The 11,487-nt window shown below is 36.0% G+C and overlaps 1 protein-coding gene across 1 annotated transcript; it reads left to right on the plus strand.

Moving 5' to 3' along the window:
- SNRPD1 (small nuclear ribonucleoprotein D1 polypeptide) lies at positions 1–10,642 on the plus strand. The gene is made up of 4 exons (XM_017641271.3): positions 1–176; positions 5,916–5,992; positions 7,837–8,028; positions 10,465–10,642. The coding sequence occupies exons 1-4, from the start codon at positions 163–165 to the stop codon at positions 10,539–10,541; spliced, it is 360 nt and encodes a 119-aa protein (XP_017496760.1). The 5' UTR covers positions 1–162; the 3' UTR covers positions 10,542–10,642.
- Positions 10,643–11,487: the final 845 nt, after the last annotated feature.

The raw sequence follows: 11,487 nt of genomic DNA on the forward strand, positions 1-11,487 counted from the left end.
CGGCCCAGCGCGGCCTCGGCGTTTCCGCCGTGCGTGCGCAGCGCTCCGCGAGCTCTTTACCTCCGAGCTCCGGGAGTACGAGTTTCCGGCCATTCATCCTCCCAGTCTCTCGGTTGTCGGTTTCGGGGTTCTTTCGCACCCAAAGGGGACGGCGCCGCTAGGATGAAGCTAGTGAGGTGAGGAGGTGACCAAGTGGGACGGTTGTGGGCCGGGAGCGGGAGGCCGGGCTGCTGCAGCTGCAGGAGGCGCGAAAACCGCGTGCGCGCGCGGCCTGCTAACGGCCCTCCGGCTCCCGCTGCTCCCGCCGCTTCCCCATCCCGCAGCTTAGCCGCGCCGCCGCGGGCGCTCGGCCCGGGTTTCGAATCGGGTGGTGCCGGGGTCCCGCGTGTCTTTCAGCATGTGGACGTACAGGCTGGACCGTTTCTTCTCACCTAGTGTCCTAAAGGGTTTTGAGACGTAGCGCCAGGTCTTATTTTCGGTTAGTTAACAATGTTCATTTCGAGTTAGAACTCGTGCCCTAGTCTAGGTTACTTTTCTGGCCCAGCTCAGCTCTCAGGAACCGGCCAACATAACGTCCACACGCCCTGAGAACGTGGGAGACAAAGAAAAACCGAGTATTTTGCAAAAGCAGTTAAAGTTAACGCAGTTTTTACGAGTAGGGAAGCTGCTGAGGTTTATCTGGAAATAATGAAAACCCCATTTCGGAATTGTTTTAAATCAGGGATGGAGCTCTGATTTCCTAAATTTTTCAATTTATTGTTTGCTAGTCCCTAAATTTAAAATTATTCAATCTACATTTCTTTTTAAAGTAGGTTCAAATTTAAGACCAATCTCCCAACATGGGGTAGAATCACTTTTCGTATTTGTGACTGAGTACACAGATAATCGATATCTGTTTTATTTCCGTGTTTAAACTGGGTTACTTGAATCTCCTTTACAAGATTTGAGTGATTCCCTCCAAACTACCTGCAAATAGTTTGGGTTTTAGTGTTTTTCCATGAGGCTGAAAGCCTTGGAGCATAGAAGCAGAGATTTCTAAAAACTAGGACAGCAGTTGCAAATATTTAGCTGAAAATATTTGTCTGTTGAGGCAAGGATTGTCGGTGTCGACCAAACAGTTTATTGGGTACCTGGTATTCTGTGTGCTGATAATGAATTTTTTTTCTTTTTTGAGGCAAACTCACTGCCTTGTTGGTGCTTTTTGTTTTGTGGTGAAAAGACACACAGTAGGTAACATCTAGTATGTTTGAAATAATTTATAAAACCCTTATTCAAATCAGGGTGGAGTTTGTAGAGAAGCGTTAACTTTTAGTACGTTTTTATTTAAACTATAACTTAGGAGGAAAAAAACATCGTAATTAAAGTGTATTTTCACTGTTTCTCAACACCTGCCAGTCTGAATGCATTTATAGAAAAGTATTATGTAATACTTTTTTGAATCAGTTTGTCTGGTTTAAAGATATTCTTCCTGGGTAATGTATTTTGCTCCAAGAAAATGGGTGTGTGTTTTGCATTTTTCAGTTGACTTTCTTGTTTCTATACTTCAGTTGGTACTATCGTCCTTACTGTTACCCTAGCCAAACTGCGAGTCGTCGTTGACTTCTTTCTCTCTTGATAATCCTGACAGTCTGAAAAATTGCCAAGTTTTGGCAGTTTTAGCTTCCTTATGGAAGAAATTCTTACTATCCAGTTCTCTCTGATTTTTTAACCTAAATAGTGGGTTTGAATACTGAAGGATACTGTTATCTGAATACCTAAGTGTCAGTAAATAGAATTCAGATAGTGAAGGATTCATCAGAAAATAATTTGAATCTGTTTGGTTCCTGGGCTTAATTGTCTACTCCAGCCCACAACACTCTCTGTACCATTCCAGTTGCCACCACTGAGCTGTTTAGGTTCCCTTTTTTTTCCACCACGGGTTTTTATTCAATCTCTTGAGGTAAATATACAGTGAAATTCAGTGTACATTTCCTGGTTTAGAAAAATGTATGCATCTGTGTAAAACATCCCTCTCGAGATACGGAACACTACCAAAACCTCAGAAAGTTCCCTCAAGCCCTTCTGGTCCATACCCCCAAGAGGCAACCAGTTTCTTCCACCTTAGTTATTGATTGCACTAGAATTTCATGTATTTAGAATCATGCAGTAATGCATTGTTTTTGTGTAAAATTTCTTTTACTCAGAATATTTTTGAGATTCATCCACATTATGACTTCTGTCAGTAATTTGTTTCTTTTTATTAGTGAATAGTCCGTTGTATGTTTAAAAGTTACATATTTTGTTTAAAACTGCTTTGGAACATTCTCATTTCTTTTGAATCAGTACTTAGGGGTGGAGTTGCTGAAGTATAGCATTGGTATACCTTTAGTTTAATACCAAACTGCCAAACCATTTTCCCAAGTGGCTGTACTGTTTTACACTCCCACCGAAAGTATACGAGAATTGCAATTGCTCCATGCATTCACTAGTGTTTGTTATCAGTTTAATTTTAGTCATTTTAGTGCTTGTGTAGTATCTGTTACAGCTTTGATTCATATTTTCCTAATAACTAATCATGAGCATTTTTTCATCTGCTTATTGAATAAGCTTTGTGTTTTCTTTATATCTTTAATATGTGTTCAATATTGATTATGTGTTATTTCTTTATATTATTGAGTTGTAATTTTTTATGTATCCTGCATACTGATCCTTTGTCAGGTAGAAATTCTTCCAGTTTGTGGTTTGCTGGTTCATTTTCTTAACACTGCCTTTGGGTGCGCAGTAGTTTCTTTTGAGGAAGTCTTAATTGACCAGCTCTTTTTTCTCATGGTTCTTGCACTCTGTGTACTGTCAAACTTACATCTGCCTTCAAACCATAGAAGTTACTCTCCTGTGTTTTCCTCTGAAAAGTTTACAATTTTAACTTTTATGTAGGTGTGTGATCTATCTTGAATTAATCTGGTAAGTGGTGTGAGTTAGGGATCTAGGTTCACTTTTTAATATGGTTTTCCAGTTATTCCATACTATTACAGAATATAAATCCCTGTTGTGGATTTCATTTGTTGAAAAGGCTTTCTTTCCTGTGCCCATCGGACTGTTTGGGCAGTCCCATCAACACTTTTATAGGAAATTGACTATTACAAATGTGAGTCTATTTCTGAACTCTTTTCTGTTTCATTGATATATTTACTCCTCTTATGTCATGATTACTGTACTATTTACTTCTCTAGCCACCTAATTTGTCTTCCAGTGTGAATGTGACCCTCGTACTCCACTTCGTTGATGAAAACTCTTCAGTAGCTCTCTTGGACGAATTCTTCAACAGAGCTTGGGCTCACCATGAAAGGAACCTGCCCAACTCTTCCAACTCATTTTTCTTGGGTTTAATATTCCACTGATAGTACCTATAATTTCTCTGTATGTTGTTCTCTGCTCTTGTCTCTTTTTGCTGTGTATTTCCAACTTTTCAGACCTCTTAATAGAATAAAGTCCACTAAGATTTGATTCCCTCCTACCCATGCTGCAGTATGTTCCTCGTAAAAAACCTCTGCCTATCTCCATTGCATTTTAAATTTACTTAATTTTGTATGTCTTTTTCCTGCTAGAATTTGAGCTCCTTGGGGGCCTTGTCTTAATTCCTTTTTAATCCTCAATACCAAGGACAGAGAGTACCACATAATAAATAGTGGTAAATAAATATCCTTGGACTTCCTAGAATATATTTTGATTTTTTTCAGAGGCCTTTTTCCCTTTCTGGTTTTACTTTTCCTTCCATATGATAGGTTTCTTGATTACTATTTTATTTTTACAGTAATTCTGCCTACTCCCAAAAAGTTATAACTGAGTGAGACAATTAATATATATATATATTTTTTTATTTCATAGTGGAAGGAAACTATTAGGTGAAAATTCTAGGCTAATACAAGTAATAATTAAATTTAGAGCTGCATTAAAGAATTCTTGTCTGGTAAAATAAAACATTACCAGTTCATTGAGAGAAATTTCAGCACCTGTTACAGTCCAGGGTTGGCTATAAAGGTGTCGTGATTGTTATCTTCAGCAGTACTGTCTAGTGGGTGAGAAACAGGTAATCTTAAATAATACCATTCAATCTGATAGATGCTGTGATAGAGTATACAAAATATATATTTAGAAACTAGAGATTTTAACACGAACTGCATATTAGATCATTTTGTGGGAATATTGTTCATTTTTCTAGATTGTCGTAATACAGTTGTGTGGGAGAATGTCCTCATTAGAAAATGCATGCTGGAGTGCCTGCAGTTTACTTACTGGTGATAAGGTGAAAAGTGTAAGTTGTATGAATAGGGGGAATACACACACAAATTACAACATTTAGTAATTTGTGAACCTTTCAACTTTTTTTCTTGTGCGATATTTCATAATAAAAAGAGAACATAAGACTAGATGAAGTGGGGAATGGATGGATTATTCAGTAAACATTATTAACTAGGGAAAATAATAAAGGCAGATTCCTACCTCATGGTGCTCAGAAAGGAGATGAATATCAGGTGGATTAAAACTAAATATAAAACTAGAAGAAAATAAGAGGCTTTTGCAATCTTAGGATGGGTAACATCTTCCTGAACATATATCTGAGAAGGATTCACAATTTTTTTTTTAATTAAGGTATCATTGATACACAGTCTTATGCTCAGGTTTCACATGAGCAACATTGTGGTTACTACATTCCCCCCTGTTATCAAGTCCCCACCACATACCCCATTACAGTCACTGTCCATCAGCATAGTAAGATGCACTACTTGTCTTCTCTGAGGATTCGAAAATTTAACATAAAAATGAAAAAAAATTTATGACTGAGGAAAACCTCACACACACTTGAATGGCTGTGGCAAACTGGTAGAAAATAAAATAAACATCTGACCTAATTGAAAATATGTGAATAGGTAATTCACAGAAGAAATACAAATTTTCATATCCATGAAAAGATAATCAACCTTAAATGTAAGGGAAAGGCAAATTGCCTTTTTCCCCTGATAGATTGACAGAAATTTAGAAGATTGCTAACAATTAGTGTTGATGAATTTTTGCATAAATGGATTTGTGATAGGGATGCATGTATGAGTGTTTCGAATATAAACTGCTAAATGAGGACTGTAAGTTATGTAACAGCTATTAAAGAATGGCCCAATTTTATACAAACCTTATGTGTACGTTCATGAATGCATAATAAAATGATCTAGAAGAATATCCCCTGCACATGGAGAGATTTAGAAGGGGAGACTTACTTGCAATCTCTTACCAATTATAATTAGTTTTTTCTTTCATTTTTATTAAGATACAATTGACCATACAGCACTGTTTAAGTTTAAGGTGTACAGTATAATGGCTTGACTTACATATATCGCTAAGTGATTACCACAGTAGTCTTAAGTTAACATATATTACAGTAAGTTAACATATATCATCTCTTACAGATACAAAAGAGTAATTTTTTTTTATTGTGATTCTCATCTCATCTTTTAAGATCTACTTTCTTAGCAACTTTCAGGTGTACCGTAGCAGTATCAACTATAGTCATGTTGTACATTACATCCCAAATACTTCCATTATTTGAAGTTCATACCTTTGACCACCTTCCTCCATATAATTTCATTTCAGTTTTGTTGCTTATAATGACTTTAGGATCTGTATGCATGATTGGAGATTAAGCTCTATAATGGTTTAAAGAACCAGAAGTGTCCAAAAGAGTTGCGATTGTTATTATTGTGCTCTTTCATAAATGTTAAGGCTATACTTCCGAGAAAGCTAAAATTGTTACACATATTATTAATAGGAACTGATGCAGATAGTATCTATAGCAGATTTCCAATCTCTAGAAGTTTCACACTTTGACAACATGTTTTGAAATGTTAAAGATGAAATTTATCTTTTTATTCCTGCTGTCTTTATAGATTTTTGATGAAATTGAGTCACGAAACTGTAACCATTGAATTAAAGAATGGAACACAGGTCCATGGAACAATCACAGGTACAGTGATAGACTGCTTTACAAACTTCAAGTTTTCTAATCTCTTCCACATTGTAGGGCAGAATTCTTTTTTTGCTGTTGTTAAATAAACATTATCGTTAGACAGATCTCATTCTTTCTGTCTGGATTATTTCATTGGCTGAAGTACTCACCATAAGTTCTTGTGTTAAGAGCAAACTGGATTCCCTGGATTATCCTATATGTGACCTCTGTTTTCCTGATACTTACACTTTGTCTGTGTGTGTCCCTCTGCCTGGAATGTTGGTGTCTTTTCTTTTATTAAATTTTGTGTCTCCTGTTAGATTGTTAAGTTCTTAAAGAGAGAGGATGGGATTTCCTTCTCTGATTATCTTGTGTAAACTTACAAATAATTTTTTAATGCATAGATCCAGCATATGAGTAAATGAAGAAAAATATACAGTATTATATTGACAGTATTTGTGAGTAGGCAAGAATTTGCACTACTAATTGTTGTGAAAGGAGATCTGTACAGTATAAAGTTTTGATACAGCCTGTGACCATATCTGAGGAAATACAATTGCTGTTCTTTTAAAATTATGTGAACAGTCTGCTCTCTTCTGAGGTTTGTGTTAGATGTGTGGAGGAAGCAAAGTGTTCTTCCAGCCTTTTAGGAACTCAATTAGTGATGGAGGACACACATAAAATGAATGCTAAGTTTTGCTTAGTATATAGTAGTAGGTCCTTAATAAATGATGTTCTAAGAGGGAATTTTCAGTAAATTGGGGAAGCAAAATCTAGTAAAAATCAAATTCCCTCCTGTGTTGATAACCACTGTTAAAAGTTTCTGGCATTCTATATGAATATATGTTTCAGCCTTCACAATGGTGATAATCATACTATCTACCATAAATCTACCAATTTAGTCATCATATTGATAATTAAATTAAAATGTCTTAGCATACAGTTCCAGGAACATAAAAAGAGCTCAAAGCTTATTTTTTTCTCTCTCCTTCCTTTGATGTGTCCCCAAGGAGGAAGAAAAGATGAGTAATAAGATTAGTAAATTTGAGATGGATTTTGGGAAAGTTGAGAGAATTTATGCTTTCTGGCCTTTATTTTCTAGGGACAGAATTAACTGGATCTTTATCCCTTTTGTTCAGATATATTGGTAAAGGCTCCAATCATCAGGTATTTCTACTAGAATGCCACATACTGATCCTAGAAAACCTTGCTTTTAATTTGCAAAATCTCATACTAAAAATAGTGGCTTAATGGGAAAATAGTTTGAGTCAGACCACTCAGAACTGCAACTTGGTAACCAGAACATTAAGAAAATCAGTAACACTCCTTTTAAAAGAAACAGATAAAAAAAACATGTTAAATTCTTAGTAATAAGGGAAAATGCTGCATAAAGTATTTTTTATAGTATACTGCATGTAGTATTATGCACAAAGTACATAGAGGACCTTATATTTAAGACAAAGATGAATATAGCTTGGTGGAATGCAGTCTAAGTAAGTTATGGAGACAGTGGGAGAACGATACAATAAGCACTGCCAACCCTAAGATATGAGGAAGTGTACATGGGGACAGTTCAAATAAGCCATGTGTACCAGTCAGGGTTCCTCTGTGGCTTGCTGCACTCACATCTGTAAGCAGACCTTACTGTGCAAAACATTGCGTGCTAAGGAAAACCTCTGGAGGAAAGATTTCTGATACTGACCTTACTCCCTCATTTACCAATTGTACTAAGTTATATCATTAGAAACTTGCAGTGTAGCACAATGGACAATACTCTTGTATTACCGCATTTCCTGTGGCTTCATAGATAAATTGGTTGCCTTCCTTACCATTGCTAATAATTGCTCTCTTTTTCCCTCTAGGCGTAGATGTCAGCATGAATACGCATCTGAAAGCTGTAAAGATGACCCTGAAGAACAGAGAACCTGTACAGCTAGAAACACTGAGTATTCGAGGAAACAACATTCGATATTTTATTCTGCCAGACAGCTTACCTCTGGATACGTTACTTGTGGATGTTGAACCGAAGGTGAAATCTAAGAAAAGGGAAGCTGGTAAGTTTGAAGGTTTTAAACATTTTGTGAATGGTCTATTTACACCCTAATACCATTCAAATTAGAAGCATTTAAACAATATAGTTTTTGGGTTTTTTTAATTGCCTACATTTGCCATTAGTGCATTTAGTGTTTATTATAGTTCTGGGTGTTAGTATGAAAAGGACTGGTGCCATTCTTACTTCCAGTCTCTTTGTGCATGGCTGGCCCCAACACACTTTGAAAGATTGAAAGAGTAACTCTTTATTCCTGATACTCTGAAATTTCCTAATGACTTGGCATATATATGGTCTTTGCTTGCCTTCCCTTTTTTTCCCCTCCATTTTGTTCTGCATACTTGGTGGACCCTTTAAATATGGATAGTCTTACCTTTTAGAGCTAAGAAATTAACTTGTATAACTTCCTTAAGTTTTTTCTTCTTTGCTTGTTCTGTTGTTTCTTCCTGGAATTCATACTAACTGGGTCTTCTGAATGATTTCCTAAGTCTTTTCTACTTCTCTTTTTGTTTTTCGGTCCTATTTTCTGGGAAATTTCCGTGACCTTAAACTTCCAACCTAGCATATATTTAATCTTAAAGCCTCCTTGTTCTGTGATGATTTTTCATAAAATCCTGTTTTTGTTTTAGGGGTGTAATGTTTTTTTTTTTTCCTAATTGAAAAAATTGGATAGGATTTCAACTGGTAGGATATTGTAGTTTTGTTTTTTAAGTTTTATTCTGTACTTGGCATTGTTTTCTCTCGTTTTCCTTTTTTGTTTAATCTCTTTTATTTGGTCTTTATGTTGAAGACTTTACTTAAGTATCTTGCTCTTTGGTTTTAATTTAATTTAATAATAAGGACCCTAAAAAGGGAAGTTCTGGGAAGGGAGATTAGACTTCTCAGCTGGTGGGTCTCACTTTGGGGTGGTTTAGAAATCAGTTGGCCTCTTCATGGAGAAGACCTGAAATTTTAGGATCTAGATGTAAGTCTTTTCTGGAGCTGGTTTTCTCACAAAAAGATTCCTGTCACTTACCCTGGGAGACATATGCCTGGCAGCCAGCATTGATAGGAGTAGGGCAGGATAAAGGGGTTGGATATATTGTAGACAGTCACTTAATACAGTGATTTTGAGATTTTTTTTGCCTTCCACCCACACTAAGAAATACAGTTTCTTTCATGACCCATTCATACCTGAAACAAAAGTCTCAGGAAGAATTGATGAATCTAATACATGTACATGCCCTCAAGTTTCTTATTGCACCCTATTTTAGTTAAAAAAGAAAAAATGCACCTCAGAGCGCAATCTATAGATGGAAAGACACTGAATCCCTGTCCTCTCCTCCTCAGCTCTGTGCTGCTTGCTGCTGTCCACATTGCAAATGTTTTTGTTTTTGTTTTTGTTTTTGTTTTGCTTCAGTGTCTTCAGGTTTATATTACCTTTTCTCTCCTACCTACCTACCTGTTAGAGAAGTAGTCATTATGTACCTTTGCAAGATGGAGAAGAATGGTCAGCCTCCTCCTCTACATAAGAATTGTCAACCCTTTTTTCCCCCCATTTTCAGACCCCTGCCTCTTCATCTCACTCCACGCTTCCAACATCCTAGGTCTTTAGGTGTTCTTCCTTTGTTAAACATTTACAGTCCTCGGTCTACTTTCTGATTTAAAAATTCATTGACTGTTTTCTCTGCCTCGTTTTTGTTTCTATGGGAATAAACCATTTTTATTCTTTTTCTACCATGAATAGTTTTAGGAGATAAGTGTGGTTAATCTTTGTTTTAACAGAAGTCATAGACTTTATTTGCTTTGAATGGTAGGACTATAATCAGTTGATAGAAATTTAGCATGTGACTGGCTTAAACTCCATGTCAGGATTTTTGTAATATTCATAGCTGTCCAAAGATTAAATAAGTTCATTTGGGAGGTGAGTTTTCTGTCACTGTGATTCTCAAGTGGAGTTAGGATGACCATGTGGCAGGGATATTGCTATGTAGATTAAAGAACAAGGTTATGGTTGGATCAAATGACTTAAGAATTTGAAGAGTCATACTTTCTAGTCTTTGAATTAACTTGCTTGGATTCTAGTCAGTAACAAAGAATCTGGCACTTGGTATTCATGTTCTGTTCACTGATATATCTCTTTCATCTTGTGTGAGGTTCAGATTATTTGCATTTCATTTTGTGGCAAATCAGACATGATTCAAAGAAAAAATATTTTAAAACTTGATGAATCTGTCAGTAAATAAATTCACATGAAAACAAACATTACCATAAAGTTTCTCTGTAGGCCAGCAGTTCTTGTTCCTATGTGGTAATATGTTGGGAGAGGTGATTCTGAGGTCACATTTGAGAGAAATTGACTTAAAGGTTTTTTTGCTACAGATGCTTTTCGTGGTAACCAGGTAGCATTAGCACAGAAGAGAATTTATCTTGCTTTTTCTTTTTTTTCATCTCCCTACAGTTGCAGGAAGAGGCCGAGGAAGAGGAAGAGGAAGAGGACGTGGCCGGGGAAGAGGAAGAGGGGGTCCTAGGCGATAATAATGTCTCAAGATTACTGTTTCAAAGTGATATGTGATTTGGGATATTTTTTGTACAGGTTTGTTTATGTGAGTTTTTAATAAACATAAATGTAGGACAAAGTTGTCTATTGCCTACATCAGAATAAGTTTTAAATGTTCATGAATATTCGTGATACTGAAATAGTAAGAGCTAAGCATTACTACTAGGTAATCCCAGAATAATTCCATTTTTATATCAGGCTTTTAATTTTTCAAATTAGAATTTTTCTTATATGAATTTATGTAGAATATACACCTTTTAACTTCACATGCACTGAATGTGCATTTTATTGTCTTTATTAATTCCTTTCTGTGGAACCGACCTACAAATGACATAAGTGCTTGGTACTTCAGAAATTAAACTATGTAATGGGTCTAAAATTGATTTTCCAAAGTTTTACTCCATGGAGACTTAGGTATTTAGTAAAAAGTGATAGTTTTCTAAATTAGGAGTTAGTGATTTCATTGTTATTATTAGTTTTTTGAGGTTGGGTTAATAGGTTCTCAGTGTAATATAGTACATTCTTCTGAGTGAAACTGCCGGTAATGTTCACTGTCAGTTGTAAGCAGTGTTGAAACCTATTAATGTGAGATGTACCTGTCAGTGGCTCCTTTATCAAGTACCTTTACAAGGAGTCCTAGTACAAAAGGAAAAAACCTACTTTATTTGACAGCAAAACTGGATTCTTTCCAGTCAATAAGAATTTTTAAAAATTGTTTTAATGGGTTAAGCTGAGAGAAAAATACCTCTCTGTATGTACAATTCCTTACAAAGCTTACTACCATTTGTTAGTATGTTAAGGGGAAACCCTAACTTTAAGGGTTGAAGGGAACTAAATCTGATTTCATTTAATCACGCATGTGGGGTTTTATTTTATTAAATGAAAAGGAACTTTTCTGCAAATATCATTATCTAAAAAGAAGGT

The sequence above is a fragment of the Manis javanica genome, chromosome 9, assembly GCF_040802235.1.
Source record: "Manis javanica isolate MJ-LG chromosome 9, MJ_LKY, whole genome shotgun sequence".
Classification (NCBI taxonomy): domain Eukaryota; kingdom Metazoa; phylum Chordata; class Mammalia; order Pholidota; family Manidae; genus Manis; species Manis javanica.